General features: G+C 47.5%; 1 protein-coding gene across 1 annotated transcript in view; it reads left to right on the forward strand.

Moving 5' to 3' along the window:
- The window catches only part of LOC119971201 (1-phosphatidylinositol 4,5-bisphosphate phosphodiesterase beta-4), a 595,914-nt gene that overhangs the window by 474,741 nt on the left and 100,878 nt on the right, over window positions 1-20,295 (forward strand). Inside the window, exon 34 of the mRNA XM_038806423.1 lies at window positions 4,848-4,913. Within this exon, the coding sequence (XP_038662351.1) occupies window positions 4,848-4,913 (66 nt within the window). The remainder of the gene's footprint in view (window positions 1-4,847; window positions 4,914-20,295) is intronic.

The raw sequence follows: 20,295 nt of genomic DNA on the forward strand, positions 1-20,295 counted from the left end.
AGCATGACATATGCAACTTGGAGGGGCATATTCGCCGGCAGTAGAGTTTGCGGGCTCGGACGGTGAAGAAATTGCTGCAGTGCATCTTGTAGATGTATACACGCTGCGTCCACTGTGCACTGGCGGAGGAGGAGGTGGATGTATAAGCTGGGGAATCAGCTGCAAGTCGAGCAGAATGCTTTGTCCTGAATAGTGTCGCGTTTCTTGAGTGTTGTTCGGGATCTTCACTCTTCCAAACAAATGGAGTGTATTTCATCACGAGCTGACTTGTGCATGGTAGATGGTGAAGAGATTTTGGGGACTTAGAAGAGGAGCTACTGCAAAATCCCCATCCTCTAACCTGCTCTTGTAGCCAGAGCTTTTATGTGGCTGGTCCAGTTCAGTTTCTAATGAATGGTGACCCATATATAATATATCCGAGATTATTCTGCAGATCTCTGAACCTTCAGGTCATCTTTCTGTTTGATTCAGTCGGCTTACATCCCCTTTGCTTTGCAGAGTAATCATTGCATTGGCACAAGGTATCCATGAACTTGATCAAGTGGCCATCAAGTGGCCATTACTCATGTGTGAGTCTTGAAAGTGGGTTCTGGTTGACTCTCTGGCCGCCATGGACAAAGCTTCGTCTTGCTCTCCATATCATCAAGTAGGCACTTCCAGCAATGGTTGTCAGGTAGTATGAATCACACTCTGAACCCACGCTAAATTGCCCCTTAATTGGAAAGAAAAAATTGGGTACTTCTAAATTTAAAAAGAAAATCATTGCATTGGCAGAAGGTATCCATGGACTTGATCAAGTGGCTACAAGAGCAGGTTAGAGGATGAGGATTTTGCAGTAGCTCCCTCCTGACACCAATGGGTAGTCAATTAACTGAATGGCAGGTTGAGGATGCCATTAGGATCTTCCCAGTGTCAGATGGTCCCGTACTGAGTCAGGCCGGTGGCCTCTTGGCGGTAAGCTGGAGGCTGCTCGGTGTTATATCACTGGCATCATGAAGGGCTGACAAAAACGTGAGGGCTGCAACCTCAGCCATAACCTCTTCCTGTGGATGGGTTTCTCCTCCAAAATAATGACCCTTCGAGCTGCGAGCCTTCCATATTTTTATATATTAATCAGACTTTGAGGCCCTCCCACTCCCCAACAACTTCAGCACCCCCCCCACCTCTGCCAGTGCGGCTGCTGCCTACTACTGCTGTAATTGGCCCCTCCTATTGACCCTCACGCTTCAGGCACCCGCTTGACCTCTTTAATTGCAAGCAAACACCGAAGCAGCCTCTTAAATAGCCACTTTCCAGTACGGGACTCCGAAACGGTCCTGACGATGTCGGGAAATTTCAGCTCTACAGGTCGCATTCATTTGCTGAACGAACGAGCGGAATTGAGGGTCTTTGGTCCAGTTTTAACATAACCTGCAACTCCCAACTTCTAAAATTATCAGAAAAGCTCTACATCAAAGTACGTTATTAACTGTCACTATCCAGAAGCCTTTTTAAAGTATCATGCATACCATTAAGTGAAGTTGCAGCAGGGTTACTACACATGAGCTGTTTAAAGAAGCAGCTTGGAAAATGTCAACATTTGAGGAGAGAACAAATGGGTTAACGTTTTGGGGTGAGAGCCATTTGCCAAATATCTGTGGCCTTTTGTTTGTGGCGGAAGTTTCTATATCTTCTGATGGGAACCATAAACCCTGCTGAAATATCCAGAGTATGGAGAGATCCCCTATTATAAAGAAACAGCTTGAATATCCAGTTTTGAAGTGTAGTCACTGTTGTATATTAGGAGCATTTGCATATCTGACTTTGTCCTGAACCTAAATCTATCTTCTTTTCTCATATCTTGACCAAGTCCTGTTAATATGTATGTTTGTAATTCACTTACTGATCTCCACTATCCTTTATCTCAAACTTATGTAACACTTCTCAGCAGTTGTCAAATCGTATTTTATTCAATGGTGTCTTTCGTGAAGTTGATTCAAAATAATGCCACCTTAATCCGCCTCAGGAATGATGTTATAAGGATCTGGAAGAAAATTGTTTGCCTGTTCCACGAACTAGAAAATCATCCATTACCAAGAGGAAGATAACTGCGTACAATATACAGTGCAGAAACAGGCCATTCAGCCCAGCCAGTCCATGCTAGCACCACTTGTATCTCATCTCATCCTTTCTCATCTAACCTTATCAGTATAACCTGCTATTCCCCTCTCCATCATACCATTGAACATAGGACATACAATGCAGAAGGAGGCCATTCGGTCCATCGAGTCTGCACCAACCCACTTAAGCCCTCACTTACACCCTCTCCCTGCAACCCAATAACCCCTCCTAACCTTTTTGGACACTAAGTGCAATTTAGCATGGCCAAACCACCTAACCTGCACGTCTTTGGACTGTGGGTGGAAACCGGAGCACCTGGAGCTTCTTTGAAATGCTTATTGCTGAATCATTAAGGTCTCTGACTATGGCACTCATCATTTTGAATCATTTTATCACAGGTTTACCGAGCCAGATTTTGGATAAACCCAGATTAACCTCCCAGGTGTAGGTTGAGAACCTGGGCCAGGATTCTCCCCTACCCGGCGGGGCGGGGGGGGTCCCGGCATGTCGGAGTGGCGTGAACCACTCCAGCGTCGGGCCGCACCTTTAGGGGCCAAGCCCTCACATTGAGGGGCTAGGCCCGCGCCGGAGTGGTTCCCACTCCGCCAGCTGGCGTGAACGGCCTTTGGCGCCACGCCAGCCGGGGCCAAAAGGATTTCGCCGGCCGGTGTAAGTCTGCGCATGCGCCAGAGCGTCAGCGGCTGCTGACGTCATACCGGCGCATGCGCAGGGGAAGGAGTGCCCCCACGGCACAGGCCCACTCGCCGATCGGTGGGCCCCAATCGCGGGCCGGGCCTGGTCAGATCGCCCTGCGTGCCCCACCCCAGGACCCCGGAGCCCGCCCGCGCCGACAATCCCGCCGGTCAGGTAGGTGTTTTGAGTCACGCCGGTGGAGAGGCCTGTCAGCGGCGGGACTTCGGCCCATCGCAGGCTGGAGAATCGCCGCGGGGGGCCCGCCGACTGGCGCGGCGTGATTCCCGCCCCTGCCGAATCTCGTGGGGGGGGGGGGGGCGGCAAATTCGGGACACGGCGGCAGCGGGATTGACGCCGGCCCCGGGCGATTCTCCGACCCCCCGAGGGGGGTCTCATGGCGCCCAGGTCCCAGGTTCAATCCCGGCTCTGGGTCACTGTCTATGTGGAGTTTGCACATTCTCCCCGTGTTTGCGTGGGTTTCGCCCCCACATCCCAAAAAGATGTGCAAGGTAGGTGGATTGGACATGCTAAATTGCCCCTTAATTGGAAAATATGAATTGGGTACTCTAAATTTATTTAAAAAAAGAAAGGGGATTGTGTAATTTGAATTGAATTTGAGTCCGGAAGATTGCAGGGATAGGGAAAGAAGGGAGGAAAACACAATTTGAAGGCATCTCAAAATAACGAGTCGGTAAATTTGTGGCCCAGGTTTTGTGGCCATCAGTGAAGCAAAAGGTGCTTGTCAGTGGTCTCGACAATACCTTCACTAGGGAAACCTTGCAATCACTGTGGCAAGACCTTTACCTCTCTTTGTATGCGACTAATTGCAACATGTTTTCATGGGCATTCTCAGTGTGGAGTTGCAATGGTGTCATCAAGCTGTCCAAGTAGCCAATCGCACAAAAGAATTCTCACAGACAATTAATCAGGAAATAAAAAGCACTTTTTGAAAGCACAACCTTTTGAAACTTTTGCACAGAGTGAAATAAAGATTGGGACATGCATATTGGGTGGCGATGGTAGGTGAAATATCATGAAAACCTCTTTTTCAAAAAAGTGACTCTATTACAGATAATCAATTTTAAAAATAGTAATTGCTCATAGGAGACACTTCACATACACAGTTTTCTTTCAGGGCTAAATCTGTTGTTCAACGCTAGCTATTATTCATAATGCTGTTTAAACTTCAGTTACACATCAGTGAATAAGCTTCACCTTTTTCTAAAGTTTCTGTACAGCGATGAAAGTGCTGCAAGGGGGTACTTTTCATTATGTCAACGGAGTTCATTGATTAGCAGCTCTGGGTAGGCAGAGCAATGATTGAACATAGAAACGTAGGCAATAGGAGCTGGAGGAGGCCATTCGGCCTCAGGCCTGCTTCCTGGTACAATTAGATCAAGGCCGATCTTCTACCTCAACATCATTTTCCCACACTTCATATCCCTTGATGTCTTCGCGTGGCGAGAAATCCCACAACATCAGTAATTCTGCACTATGTTAAATCCAGAAGTTGTGATCCGCTTTAGAGGGCCAATGATTGCAGAAGCTGATAGTCCGCCATTGGAAATCCCTGCAAGATCTGGGACATGTGAAAACGTACTGTTGTGTGTTTAATTTAGTAATTTTGGGTCAGTATTACAGTAACAAAGTTGTTCCTGACATTTAATCAGTTATATTACTGTAACAATATTATTGTAATGTGACAATGTGCGTTAAAAGCAAATTAAAGCCATCAGCCAAGGGGGTCAGTAAGTTCACCCATCAACACTGTAGAGGGTTAATAAAATAAAAAATCTTACAAGCTTTTTCTAACAGAAGTATGCATGCAAAGTACATTGCACTTGCCATTTTTTTGATGATAATGAGCAAAATGGAAATAATGACCGTCATGTATAAAGGGAAAAGTACAAAAGCGGGCCGTGCTACAACAAAGCAATGGGATAATTGATATAACCTCTTCAAAGGAAAGCAGTGCATATCCTGAACTCCCATTGCAATTATAGTATGTTCTTAGTTGCAAACAATCAAAATCATTTTTTTTCCTGATATTCTAGGCCTACCTGAAATTGTTGAAGAAGCAGCAAAAAGATCTGATTGCGCTGAAGAAGAAACATGCCAAGGTATGTGTGTGCTCTTAACATCTTTCTGAACTGGAGGAGGCCACTTTGTCTCTCAGAGATGTTCCACCATTCAATTATATCATGGTCGATCTGCGACCCAACACTATATTTGCTGCATAGCCTTTTATAGCTTTGTTCAGCAGGAATCTACCAATCTCAGATCTAAAACGGACAATTGAGGTAGAGCGTTTCCAACTGCTAACTCCCTTTGTGAGAGTTTCACTACTGAAAGGTCTAGCCCTTATTTTTATTGTGTCCCCTCGGTCCTGTAATCATCAACCAGTGGAAATAGTTTCCTCTCTGTCTACCCTATCTGCTTCCCTTAATACCTTGGAACTTAAATCAGGTCATTCTTTGAACTCTTGAATTCGAGGGAATATTAGCTTGTTGGTGGAATCTATCTTTGTAATTTAACCCTTGGTCTTAATAGGATTCAAGCCGGTTGTCAAAGGTGAAACCAAGACGCACTGTTTATCTTTATTGGCTCACAGCTCTTCCGGGCACCTCCTCTCTGCCCCCCACCCCCACAACACAGCCCAACATCCCAGCTGTCCCCTATGTATATGCGCTTTTGAAGATAAAATACAAATCATCAGTAAAATAAATAAAGGATAGAGTGGGGTTGGGGTGGGGTGATGGCCTCTAGTGGGGCGCTGTACCTCAAATAAATTGTCAAAGAAAACTTATGAAATCAAATCAAAATGGTCCCCTTTTGATGAAAATAAATGGTCAGTAAAATAGATGAATTAAAGACGGGAGACAGCCCTGGTGAAGGACTGTAACTTTTTTTTAAAAAAAGGGCTGGATTTACCCGCAAAAATTTCCAATGCACCTTTGGCAGGGTGTTTCCCGGCAGCTGCAGAGCCGAGATTGACACTGCTATTCAACGGCACTGAGCTGGTTTCTTTTAGGCCTCAGAGTTTCTCCGCGTCGAGGGAACACTTACAAGGTTTTCCTTATATGGAAGCAGCAGGACCATTTTGAAAGGCACCCCCGATCTCTATACCCCACCCTTTCAGGACCCCCCCTCACACCCCTCCAACATATCCTCAGCCACATCAAACCCCCCTCATTCTGCCCCCTTTCATGGACATGCCCCCCTACACCCCGGCTCTTGGCAGTGCCAACTTGGCACCCAGGTACCTTGGCACCATCAGCCTGGCACCCTGGCAATGGCAGGGTACTGCCATGCCCTGTCTATGACCACCCAGTGGCTCTAATAGCATGCAAGACCCTCCGAGGGCCATCACGCCTGGTCCACGATTGTGGAAACCAGTGTTAAACGCCGCCCTGTCGAGATCTCGCAGACGCGGCCATTGACTCCCAGACGCTGGGTGAATACAGTAGCCTGATAATTAAATTAGCCCAATGGCTCATATATCTGGATCATGCCTCACGGGTGCTGCGAGTCTGCCAGCCCGGTGCTGAGCCCGAGTAGGACTCAATAATAATCTTTATTGTCACAAGTAGGTTTACATTAACACTGCAATTAAGTCACTGTGAAAAGCCCCTAGTTGCCACATTCCGGCGCCTGTTCGGGTACACAGAGGGAGAATTCAACATTTCCAAATCATCTAACAACACATCTTTCGGGTCTTGTGGGAGGAAACCGGAGCACCCGGAGGAAGCCCACGCAGACACGGGGAGAACGTGCAGACTCCACACAGACAGTGACCCAAGTGGAGAAATCGAACCCAAGTCCCTGCCGCTGTGAAGCAAAAGTGCTGACCACTGGCACTCTCGCGATTCAGCCATCTGGCGCGATGCATTGGGAAAAGTCCGCCTAAAATGTCAAAAGGAACCTTAACAAACTAAACCAAAATATAATTGCCGGGGTGATGATGCACCCCTACCCCCCCCATGGTGCCCATTGGTCATGTGAGGCCTGAAGCATGCCGGTGGGCACGGCGTGCTCACTCTCCAAGGCCAGCCAACCACAGGCCATCACCTTGAACAACCCCTCGACCACCTGCTGTCTGGTCCTGTTAATGACATACCGTATATACTCGCGTATCCTTCGATCTCGCGTATCATGCGACCCCTAAATTTTCGTCCCCAAAACATGATTTTATGGTATACTTCATGTATCATGCGAGTCACTTTTTTGGAAATTAATTTTGGAAACTAAAACTTCCAAATGGTATAATTGTGTGTGGTTTCTGCAGAGTGGATTCTGCTGTGAAAGCTGTTCGCGATTCGAACAGCTTTCCAGCTGGCTTTACTAGCGTCGTTCAGCCACTTGCCGTTTCCATTCATAAAAACATGAATGGAAACGTCAAGTGGCTGAACATCTTCCCATCAGAATGCTGTGGTCAAAATCTGAAGAGTAGTATTCTGATGGGAAGATGGAAAGAGTGGATTCTGCTGTGAAAGCTGTTCGCGATTCGAACAGCTTTCCAGCTGGCTTTACTAGCGTCGTTCAGCCACTTGCCATTTCCATTCATAAAAACATGAATGGAAACGTCAAGTGGCTGACCATCTTCCCATCAGAATGCTGTGGTCAAAATCTGAAGAGTAGTATTCTGATGGGAAGATGTTCAGCCACTTGACGTTTCCATTCATGTTTTTATGAATGGAAACGGCAAGTGGCTGAACAACGCTAGTAAAGCCAGCTGGAAAGCTGTTCGAACAGCTTTCACAGCAGAATCCACTCTTCCCATCTTCCCATAAGAATACTACTCTTCAGATTTTGACCACAGCATTCTGATGGGAAGATGTTCAGCCACTTGACGTTTCCATTCATGTTTTAATGAATGGAAACGGCAAGTGGCTGAACGACGCTAGTAAAGCCAGCTGGATGCTATGTGACTTATCTTGGCCAGCATTTCACACCCGCGATTTTTGTACCTCGCGTATCATGTGACCCCCGAAATTTAGGCTTCAAATTAGGTGCTCAAAAGTCACATGTTACGCGAGTATATACGGTACTTGGCTGGGCCCAGGAACACATATTTATATGTGCTGAAAGACAATTAATGCCCATTGGCTGTTTCCCTTAACCCTAACAACATAATCAACATTAACTGACCTTAACAATGTAATTGACAACACATGAATATTTGGAGTTCAGGTTATCATTCTTCTTTATATTATCATTTATATAAAAGCTCAGGAAGCCCGAGAAGGTCAATCTTAAACAAGTTTAATTTGACAACAAAAGTAAAGGCCGCAACGCGGCTTATAGCACCAAGGACTACTGTTCTTACCTGACTCAGTTCAAGCGGCTTTTATGAGGCAATTTCTACAAGCCGCAGCTGATGGGCCTCCACCTTCTAGTGGGGGAGCTCCTATTCCATGAGTCCAACAGGGAGATTCATTGGGATGGTTGTAACATCCCTACCCACAAAGTCCAAAGATTGCAGAGGAGACCGTTTTGCCCATGGCTGTGCTTCTTGCAAATGCTGGGCCGGGACGGGGTGAGTATCATGTCAGGGAGCGCCTTTTTCACGGCGAACGACAAGTGTCCCTGCCATAGGTCCATTTCCGACCATAATGTCCTCTGAAAGTACTGAGCATTCCGTGTCCATGCCAGGAGCTGAGTTGTCCGCATCCTGCTGGTCTCGGCATAGGTCTCTGGTGGGGTGTGCACCTTGATTCAAGCTTGGAGTGGGGGGGGGTTCATCCAACATGGTTTGCTCTGGGCAGGCTCCCTGCCTTTGAGGTGGTCCACACGTGTACACATGGTTCGATCTCCAGCCTTGACTGTGTAAGAGATTGGCCCTGTTTTGTTCACTATAGTCCCAGGGATCCTCTGGGCACTGTCCCTGAAATTTCGAATGATGGCACGTTCCCAGATTTAAATCCTCTGTCACACGTTCAATGATTATGGTACTTCTTCTAGAGGGCCTGCTTCTTTTCCACCTTCCCGCCAAGGTTCAGGAACGTAAAACTTAGGCGGGTCTGGAGGCATCAGTCCATCAGTAACTCTGCCGGCGCTACCCCGGTTGTAGCATGTGGCGTAATCCATTAAGTAAACAGGAAGTGCGCCAGCTTTGTATCGACTGCCCGTTCTGCCACACCGTTGGAAGATGGGTGATATGGGGCAGTTAGGAAGTGTTTCACCCAATAAGCATGCATAAACCCTTGAAGTTCCTCACTGGTAAAGGGGGTCTCATTGTCAGTGACAATAACCTCTGGAATTCCATGGGTGCTAAAGGACTGACACACCGTCTCTGTGGTGGCTCACAAATTGGTGGAAGACATTTGGTGCACGTCCATCCACTTTGAGTGAGTGTCGAGCAGGAGTAGAAACATGGACTGCAAGAGGAGCCCAGCAAAGTCGGCGTGCAGGCGGGACCAGGAACATCCCGGCCACTCCCACGTGTAGAGTGAGGCTGATGGAGGGAACTACTTTGCTCCTGGCAAGCCGACATTGCTGCATTAGTCGTTCAATGTTGGCAGGGAGCTCTGGTCACCACACGTAATTCCTAGTGAGCATCTTCATTTTAGAAACCCCCGGATGTCCGCCATGCAACTCCTGCAAGATGGTTTGCTAACCTGGCCATGGGACAATCGTGCAGGCTCCCCACGGATGATGTTGCCCTCCATGCTGAACTCCTGCTTTATCGCATAGGCCAGCAGTTCCTCCATGTAGGATGACGTAGTACAGTTTTGCCTGTGTAATGTCCTTTTGAGTCCATATAAGGATTTAAGTGGCTGTGTCAGGTAATGTGCCCATAAAGTTTAACGCTAACACGACTTCATCCGCTACTGACGGGGCTTAAAGGCAGTGGGAGTCGGCTAAGGGCATCCACATCCACAAAACCTGCACCTGGAAGATTTTCGTACACCGCCAACAGCAAAGCCCACCGTTGAATCCTGGGACAAAGCTATCAGCAGTATCAATTTATCCCCCTTGAATAGGCCGAGTAGTACTTTGTGGTCCATGATAGAAGTAAGATGATGCCTGTAGACGTATTATTAGAATTTCTTAACGGCAAAAATAATGGCAAGACCTTGCTTTTCAATCTGGACATAACGGTACTCCACATTGGCCAGAATCCTGGACGGGCAGGCTATTGGACTTTTCATCCCACCAATGGGACAACACTGCCCCATCACCATGTGGAGAGGCTTCACACACAAGGGCGAGTGGCTTTGATGGGTCGTAATGCATTAATGTTTTTGAAGATAACAGCTGTCGCTTCACCCTGGTGAATGCTTCCACTTGTGACGCTTTCCACGCCCATTTCTGGTTCTTTGTTCGGAGCGCTTGAAGAGGCGACAACAAGGTAGCCAAGTTCGGGTTAAACTTCCCGTAATAGTTGACAAGTCCCTGGAAGGATCTCAGCTCTGTCACGTTCTCAGGTGTCGGGGCTCCTTCGATGGCCGGGACCTTTCCTCCACTCGGTGCAACCCATCCTTATTGACACGATATTCCAAACATGTGACTCCTTTCACCTGGAAGACGCACTTTTCCCTTTTCAGGTGAGCACCCACGTTGGAAAACTGTGGAAGGACCTCTTCTTAGTTGCCCAGGTGTACCTTCTTTAATACATACATCGTCCAGGTAGACAGCCATCTTAGGGAGTCCTTGGGAAACTGCACACGCCGGTGACACCCCGAATAGAAGCCGGGTCAACTCATACGGCTCCCTGTGGGCCTTGATGGTAACTTATTTTCCAGTCACCGCATCTGACTCCAACTCGAGATACACATGGCTGGTGTCCAGTTTTGTCAAGGAGTGGCGTCTAGCTAACTTCGCATACACGTCCTCTGTGCGTGGCATGGCGTACCTGTCCAGGCGGGAGGCCATGGTGATGGTCATTTTACAGTCGCCACACTGTGAATGGACTTGTCTAGTTTCAGCACTGGGACCACTGCTGCTGCCCATTCTGAGAACTGGACTATGCGTATGATGCCCAGGTTTTTCAGGCATGTAGGCTCAACATCAGGGCATATAGGACCAGACAGGCCTTCTGGGTCAATGTAGATTTTAGCTGCAGCACCCATTATCTTTCCCAGACTGTCCTGGAAAACATCCGGATACATTCCGAGGACTTCGCACAAACCACCAGTACCGATCTGCAAGATTTGTTGCCAGTCCAGCTGGAGTTTTTGTAACCAGTCACGGCCAAGGAGGCTAGGCCTGTGTTCCTGCACCACTACCAGTGGTAACCGGACTGACTGCTGTCCATGGGTGACCAGGGGTACCGTGGTCCCAAAAATGATCAATGGTTCTCTGGTGCCTGTTGCCAGCTGGACCTTGGTATCCTTCAAGTCCAGGTGCTGGACCCCCAGATGTAGATTATGGAACATTTATCGTCTAATATGTGATGCCGCAGCAGCTGTATCAATTTCTATATCATTGGGGTGACCATTAACCTGGGGTGTTGGTGCTACTTTGGGGGCCCTGATATAGTTTAACTGCATGAAGTCATCTTCCTCGGGCAGGGCAATTTGCAAAGCCCTGGCTTTGGGTGCTTGTGTCACCCGGCCAGGACGACAGGTTCGCTGGCAATTCTGGTGGCCTCGACCACCACAGTTCCTGTGACCACAGATGCAGCATTGATGTGGGTATTCCTCACTATCTTCTGGGAAAATGTCCTGTCAGGTTGGCAGCCCCTGGCCAATGGGTTTGACCATGGCACTATTTTTGAGGGGATAGGGTCACATAAGTCCTAGCATTGAGGGGCGTCACACATCAGAATGGGGGCCGACTCACACTGTGCACATTATAGTCCACGGAACGCTGGATTTCCTGAACCCCCATTTCTGCGTTCCTGCGGGAGAGCAACTCTACGGCCCATTTTAGTTCCAAAGCTTGTCCTGCTGACAGCTTCCTTTGGGTCGACATATTGTTTATGCTACGCACCAACTGCTCTCTCAACATCTCGGGGAGGGATGGGCCAAAGTTACAATGCTTGGCTAACCTGCGAAGGCGTGTCAAAAACTCTAACCAATAACCCAAGGGCACGCCCGGCCATGTTAAAGCAGTATCTCTGCATGATTACCAACTGCTTGGGGTCATAAGGATTGCAATAAGTTCTGCATGTTCACTGAAGGTTTTTTGAGTCCGGAGCCGCCGTGTAGGTGAGGATCTTAAATCCGCTGAAAGTTAGTCAGGAGTATTACCTTTTGCTGGTCATCTCCAACAATACCAGCAGGATTCTGTGATCCTGAGGCTAAGTGTTGATGCCATCGGAAATGCCGTTGTGTTTCCCGACGGTGTCAACACGGCCTCAGGATCAGCAATTCTGGCTCCAGCACGGCACTGGAGCGGTTCACGCCGCTCCAGCTGCTGATCCCGGTGCGAACTGGGTGCTGCCGTATCCGCACATGCGCAGTGGCACCCGCAGTGGCACTCGCGCACATGCGCAGTGGCTTCCTTCAACTTGCCGGCCCCGATGCAACATGTCGCAGGACTACAGGGGCCTGCGCGGAAGAAATAAGTCCGTCAGCCAGAGAGGCCGGCGCCCCTTCGGTTGGAACCCCCCTCCTGCCGGCTGAGAGCAGGTGTGGACGGCGTCGGCGGGACTCGTCATTTTTACTCCAGCCGCTCGGCCCATCCCGGGCCGAGAATCGGTGGGCCGGCGGCGTAGAGCGACCACCAACCGACGCCCTGCCAACCACGCCAGCACCAGTGGCATTGATTCTCCGTTCTGCGGAGAATCGCGTGCCGGCGGCGTGGTACGATTCGCGCCGGTCACGGGTATTTTCCAGCCCAGCCCCGGGCTGAGAGAATCCCGCCCCATTTGCCTGTAAAAAATTCCGCATCCATTCTGTATATTGGGCCCAGATTTCCAAGCCTGCATCAAAGGCCTCTAGCCTTCCGAAAAACAGCATTTTTAAGGCCTCACAGTCAAGACAGCCAGGATTGCAGCCATTGTTTTCCCCGTCGCTGTTTTAAAAGCTCAGGAGGCCCCAGAAGGTAAATCCAAAAGATTTTGAATTCCACAACGAAAGTAAAGGCCGCAATATGGCTGACAGTCTCAAGGTCCCAAACAGGACTACCATTCTATCCGGTCCCAGTCCTGGTCGGCTTTTATTAAGCAATTTCTACGCGCCACAGCTAATAGGCCTCTGCCCCTTTTGTGGGGGAGCTCGTATTCCATGAATCCCACGGGGAGATCAATTATAGTGCCCCTGTGGGTCTCGTGACGGTTAATACAAGTTATATAATGTGAATGCCATTCTTATCATTATTAAGAATCCACTTTAAGGAACAAAAATTTACACATGTTCCAAAAAATCAATTTTGAGAGTAAAACCACTATTTAATTGCCTTAAAATAACAACCACAGTTGCAAGATGCACATGGTACGTTTTTCTGAATTAAATTGATTTGCATCTTTGTAGAGTAACGAGATTCAAAAATTAATCATGTTGTAGAAGCTATTAATACTTATGAAAGTAGCCTCAAGGTAGGAACGATAATGTAATAATTTAACATTCATGTTATGGCTTATAATCTTACCTGCAACATACTTATCTCTGCTCCGTAATCACTGAGTGAAAGGGCACTGTTCCAACCTGCAGCAATACCAGATTATAGAAACATAAATAGGAGCTGGAGTGGCCATTTGGCCCTTTAAGCTTGCTCCACCATTCAACAAGTTAACATCTGATCCCCCACTACAGTTCCATCTTCTTGCATTATCCTCTATTTCCTTAATTCCTTCAGTACCCAGAAATCCATCAACCTCTGTCTCAAATATACTCAATGACTGAGAATCCGAACACTCCAGGGTGGAAAATTCCAAAGGTTACTCGCCCCCCCCCCCCCCCCCCCCCCCCCTCCCCCGCCAGAAAGTTCCTCCTCCGCTCCCTGAGAAAATGATCAACGCCTTGTTCAGAGACTGTGACCCGATGTTCTATATTCACCAGCCAGCGGGAAACAACCTCTCGGCCAAGCCCCATAATAATTTTATTTATTTCGATGAGATCACCTGACATCTTCCAAACTCCGGGGAACATAGGCCTAGTTTACTCAATCTCTCCTCATTGGACAATCCCACAAACCAGTTAAATTGTTCTCGATTACATGACAATATAGTAGCAGGTATTAGTTATTCAACTGGTAAATGCCCTATTTTATGATGCGCAAGATGAGATTTTCCTAAAACTAATTGAAATGGAAGAAAAGTTAGTTGGGTTTCTTTCTAGATATGCACTGCAACTCACCTAGTATCTGCTGTACCTGGGTTATCCAGTATTTCAGGATAACAAACCTGGGAAATCGCCACAGTCTGCAAGTGAATTATTGCTGGCAGGTTATGGTTTAATATCTAGTCATGAATAATGTCTCGAGCAATTTTATATTTGGATCAGCACTTCAATTTGATGGAACTGGTTTAGCATTTTGCAAGATTATGCCTGGATCTTAATCTTGCAGAAATTTATTTCGCGTGAATAATAATATACGAATGTATGGCCGAGGGCACATATTTTAGTGAATAAAATGCTGACACCACTAACTTCACTGATAAGTATGAAGGTATGAATGTATTTGCAATTTTAGCCGTCCCCTCCTCACCTAACATTTTAATGTCAGCCGTGGCTCAGTGGATAGCACTCTCATCTGTGAATCAGAAGGTTGTGGTTTCAGGTACCATTCCAGAGACTTGAGCACACAATTAGTTTAGTGCAGCATTGAAGGAGCGCTGCACTGTCAGAGGTGCCGTCTTTCAGATTAAACCAAGCCGACCTCTCCCGCATTATCAAGTGGATATGAAAGATCCCATAACACTATTTGAAAGAAGAGTAGGGGTGTTCTCTTGGTGACCTGGCCAACACCTAAAGCAGATTATCTGGTCATTATCGCGTTGCTGTTTGTGGGAGCTAGCTGAGTACTAATTAGTTGTCATGTTTCCTGTATTACAACAACGACTAAGCTTCAAAAATACTTCATTGGCTATAATCCATTTTGGGGTGCCCTGAGGTTGTGAGAGGTACTAATTTCCACTGGTGCTGGCCACACGAACATAGGAAATAAGAGCAAAAATTCAACCCCTTGAGCCTGCTTTGCCATTCAGTAAGATCATAGCTCATCTACTTGTGTTGGGTTCCACATCCCTCATCTACTCCCTGATAACCTTTGATTCCCTTGCTCAACAAGAATCGATCCACTTCCGCCTTAAAAATATTCAGTAGCCCCACCTCCATCGCCTTCTGAGGCAAAGTTCCAAAGTCTCACAAACCTCTGAGAGAAAAAGATTCTCCTCATCTCTGTCGAAAAAGCTCGCCCCCTAATTTTAAAAGCATAGCTCTTGACCCACCACAAGAGGAAGCATTCTTTCCATCATCCACCTCTTCAAGACCGTTCAGGATCTTATATACTTCAATGAAGGAACCACTCACTCTTCTGCACTCTAGTGGAAGCAAGCCCAGCCTTACCAACTGCTGCCACTTACCTCACGTAAGTAGTTGCTTAGGCACGGGGATTATAACATTAAAAGTAGAAGCATGGATAGGCATAAGGCCCTCTCAAGCTTGTTGCGGCATGAGATAAGATCAGTGCTAACCTCAACCTCAATTGCCCTTTTCCTTTTGATGCCCCAACATCCATTTGAAATCAAGCAATCTCAGCCTTGGAGTGTGCTCAACAACTGAGCATCCAGACCTCCATGGGGAAGAGAATTCCAGAGATTCACAGTCCTCTGAGTAAAGTAATTTATTCCAATCTCAGCCCAAAATGGCCGTCCCCTTATCGTGAGAATTTTTTAGAAGCTCTCTCCCCGGGGGTGTGTACCTCGTCGAGCCCTTTCAGAATCGTGTAGGTTTCAATGAGTTCCGGTCTCATTCTTCACAAGTCCAGAAAGAAACTCCAGAAGCAACTAACATTCGAACCTAATCCTCTCCTCTCACCGAGAGTTGATACATGGCATGTTAGAGCAGGATTAGGGGACCTGGCTGATTTCTCTTTTTGCGGGTGAGCTTTTTGATGCTCTGCTGCTGCCTTTCACTAAGATCAAATGAGAGTACAACTGAGCTATTCACGGGAGAAATGTGCTGATCTTTGGGGCAATTTGACATGTGCATTATTTACATAGATCTGAAATTCTGAAGGGATAGCATGCAGCAAGCAATTGGGAAAGCGAATGGAATGTTCGCCTTTATCCCAAGCGGATTTGAGTAGTGGAGTCTTTGTTTAATTGTATGGAACCTTGGTGAGACCACACCTTTTTTAAAAAAATGTAATGTACCCAATTCATTTTTTCCAATTAAGGGACAATTTAGCGTGGCCAATCCACCTAGCTTGCACATCTTTGGGTTGTGGGGGCAAAACCCACGCAAACACGGGGAGAATGTGCAAACTCCACACGGACAGTGACCCAGAGCCGGGATCGAACCTGGGACCTCGGCGTCGTGAGGCTGCAGGGCTAACCCACTGCACCACCATGCTGCCCTGGTTAGACCACACCTGGAGTAGAATCATAAAATCCCTACAATGCAGAAGGAGTCCATTCGGCCCATCGGGTCTGCATTGGCCCTTGGAAAGTGCCCACGCCTCCACCCTATCCCCGTAACCCAGTAGCCCCACCTAACGTTTTGGACACTAAGGGGAAATTTAGCATGGCCGATCCACCTAACATGCACATCTTTGGATTGTGGGAGGAAACCGGAGCACCCAGAGTAAACCCATGCAGACATGGGGAGAAAGTGCAAACTCCACACAGACAGTCACCAAAGGCTGGAATTGAACCCAGGTCCCTGGTGTTGTGAGGCAGCAGTGCTAACCACTGTGCCGCCATGCTGCCCTGTACTTTTCTTTTTAGGAAACATTTTATTGAGGCATTTACAATTTTAACATTTTAATATATTAACATTCTAAATAACAGAACGGTCCGACACATGCATAAACCCAACAGTAACATACCCAGTTTCCCCACGCCCTAACTTCTAGCTACCCATATATTAGATTCCCTGCCCTTATTCTCCACTTCTATGCCTCACCTTTCTCTCTCTCTCTCCTCACCCTACCCCCACCCCATTCCCCCGGCTCCCTCCTGCTGACGGTCAGTTTTCCTTTAAGAAGTCGATGAACGGCTGCCACCTCCGAACGAACCCCTGTATTGAACCCCTTAAGGCAAACTTAATCTTCTCTAGCCTAAGAAACTCTGCCATGTCACTGACCCACACCCCTGACTTTGGAGGCTCCGAGACCCTCCACCCCAGCAAAATCCGTCTCCGGGCCACGAGGGAGGCAAAGGCCAAAACGTCGGCCTTTCTCCACCCCCCGGGTCCTCTGATCTTCCGACACTCCAAAAATTGCCACCTCTGGACTCGGAGTCACCCTCCCTTCCAGGACCTCTAACATGACATCTGCAAATCCCTGCCAAAATCCCCTCAGTTTCGGACACGCCCAAAACATATGTACATGATTCACCGGACTTCTCCCACGCCTGTCCTCCACCTCCTCAAAAAACCTACTCATCCGGACCACAGTCAAATGAGCCCTGTAGATCACCTTGAACTGGATCAGCCTAACCCTGGCATACGACGATGGTGAATTGATTCTGGGTTCAATCCAGGCCTTGGATGACTGCAGAGTTTGCACGTTCTCCCCGTGTCTGCATGGGTTTCCTCCGGGTATTCCAGTTTCCTCCCACAGTCCAAAAATGTGCACATTAGGTGGATTGGCCTTGCTAAATTGCCCCTTGTTCAGGTTAGTTGAGGTTTGGGGATGGGCCTGGGTGGGGTGTTCCTTCGGAGGCTCAGTGCAGACTTAATGGCCTTCTACACTGCAGAGAGTCTATGACCGTATTGAAGGGTAGAGCAGGCTTGATGGGCTGAATGGCCTACCATACTCTAATGTTCCTATGAGATTATACACTAGAAACAAATGCTGGTGGGGAGAGAAATAGGTTAATGCCTCTGTTAAAGTAGCGGACAGAGGAATGTCATGTGAAACTGTTACCCAGATTTTCTACCAAAGGTACTACAGATCATGAATCATGCCTGCCCAGCATTATCAGCAGAGTCCCTGTTTATAATTTCACAGGTCAGCATACATATTAATATTTCTAGTGAGTTATTTGGCACCAGGGTGACCTCTAAATGGTAATTTGTCCTTGGAGAATGAGTAACCGTGAATTTGCTGCAGGTTTTAACACAAGGTTCTGATATCATGGCAGTGGCTTCCAGGGAATAGAAGTGCTTTGTCTTTCAAGGAATGTTGTGTCAGCTCAGCAGGAAAGCCGTGAGCGCCCACGTTATTGGATGCAGTGGCGGAGATACTGCTGGAGGATGTCAGGCAAAGGAGTGAGTGAAGCTTTGTTTGACACACAGCTACTCAGGCTTCTGATGAAGCAGGGCAACAGAAGGAGATGGTCAGGGCAGTAAGTGTAAATTCAAACACTGCACCACATATTTACAGCCAGTATTGGAAAATAATGTTACCTGGTCAGGCAGGTTAAGATTTACAATGTACAGTAACATTGACATTGGTCTCTCCCTCAGGCTCTGTTTAACTATTTCAATTGTATGCCATTACTGACATGGAGATGGTGGTGCAGTGGTAATGTCATTGAACTAGTAATCCAGAGGCCCAGGCTAATGATCTGGGGACATGGGTTCAAATCCCACCTCAGCAGCTGATGGAATTTAAATTCAGTTAATAAATCTGGAATATAAAGCTAGCCTCAGTAATGGTGACTATGAAACTATCATTGATTGTTGCCATCTAGTTCACTTAAGTATTACTGATAAAAGGAGACATGCTCTCGATACTTTTTGTCAGGAAAGCTCGCAAGATAAACCGGCAGTAAAGGAATCAACAGTTTATACTGCATGGGAAGAAAATGCTGATTGGTTGGCAAGCGTACTCTGATTGCTGGAGATGTTGCCATGGAGAATGCAGCAGAGAACAGTTAACTGCCAAGATTTTGTTTCAAATTCAAATCCGGCAGGTAGACTCTGGTTAAGGCAATGCCATGGGGAATAAACCAGGGAATGGCTGTTCCTAAAGCCTCTGTTTCTTTGAAAAAGGTGCAATGCTGCTTCTCCGTGCAAAGAGTAGGGCTTTGTGTATGAATATATGTGGCTTCTAGCTTGTGTAGGTGAGCTACACTGAGTCTGACTCATAATGTTAAATAACAGTCTAATTCTGAGCACAATCAGGATTAATTAGCAAATGTTGTCCAATCTCAAAATTGTACCTAATGTTGAACACTAGGGGCAGGATTCCTGCCCTCCGACTCCCCGGTGGTGTATTTTCCAAAGGCAGCCCACCATTGGCCAGTGGTGGGATTGTCCAGTCCTGCCACTGTCAACAGGATTTACTATTGCTCACACCCTTCGCCACCAGGAAACCCGCAGCAGTGTTCGCCGTCAGTGGGGCTTGAAGATCCCGCCAACGGGAACTGCTGGAAGGTTTTGGCCAATGTTTTGAGTTTAGCAATCATGTGCTGCCTTGGTACAATCAGTACTTTCCCTGTTGTGCTCAGCCAAAGTGACAGCTGTTTGATATGATCCAGCAGTCATTGGGACGTTCAGCCCGCATGCCTGACATCACACCAACATTAAAATTCATATGGCACATTACTCATTTGTATGAGGAGCAGAGAATGTATTTCTGGCTTGATGGCAGCATCCCTGATAGTGGAGAAAACCACTTGTGTTGCTCCTGAACAGAAGCAATGTAAAACGGCTAGCTTCACCTGTTGCTTAAATATTTGTGAGCCGTTACCCTTCTAGGTAGTCTGGGCACTTCTCAGGGTGGAAATCTGTGGCCTTAGGCCCCTCGTGGCCATACTCGCCAGAAAAGAGTTTCAGCAGTTGGCAGGCACCCAAACCCCCACTCAGCCCCGACATGGAGGAAATGTTACATTCTGGTGAGGAAGGTCACCGAGGGTGTTGGAGATGGAGGCATACGTGGGTCTGTGGCAGCTGTAAGTCCATGCTGATGATCTGCTTCACCACCAGTTCATGCTGGTGTACCCCAGCCTGCCGTGTGTGAAAGCAACTTTTGAGCTCTGTTCTTCATCCGGCCTGGCTATCCCCACATTCTCCAGATGTGCCTGAGGGAAGGACAGTAAGACCTTCCCCACTTCCCAAATGGCACTGCCAGCATCTCCCAGCACACATTGCCACTTATTCCATTTACCCCACTCTTTGGTAGCAGCTCAGTATCCACTCCAGGGGTGTTAGAGGGGGATCAGAGGGGGAATGCGCTGAGCATTGCCCACAATGAGTGAGTCATAAGAACTAGGAGCAGGAGTAGGCCAGCTGGCCCCTCGTGCCTGCTCCGCCATTCAATAAGATCATGGCTGAACATTTTGTGGACTCAGCTCCACTTACCCACCTGCTCACCATAACCCTTAATTCCTTTACTGTTCAAAAATCTATCTACCTTTGCCTTAAAAACATTGAGGTAGCCTCAACTGCTTCACTGGGCAGGGAATTCCACAGATTCACAACCCTTTGGGTGAAGAAGTTCCTC

The sequence above is a fragment of the Scyliorhinus canicula genome, chromosome 1, assembly GCF_902713615.1.
Source record: "Scyliorhinus canicula chromosome 1, sScyCan1.1, whole genome shotgun sequence".
Taxonomy (NCBI): Eukaryota; Metazoa; Chordata; class Chondrichthyes; order Carcharhiniformes; family Scyliorhinidae; genus Scyliorhinus; species Scyliorhinus canicula.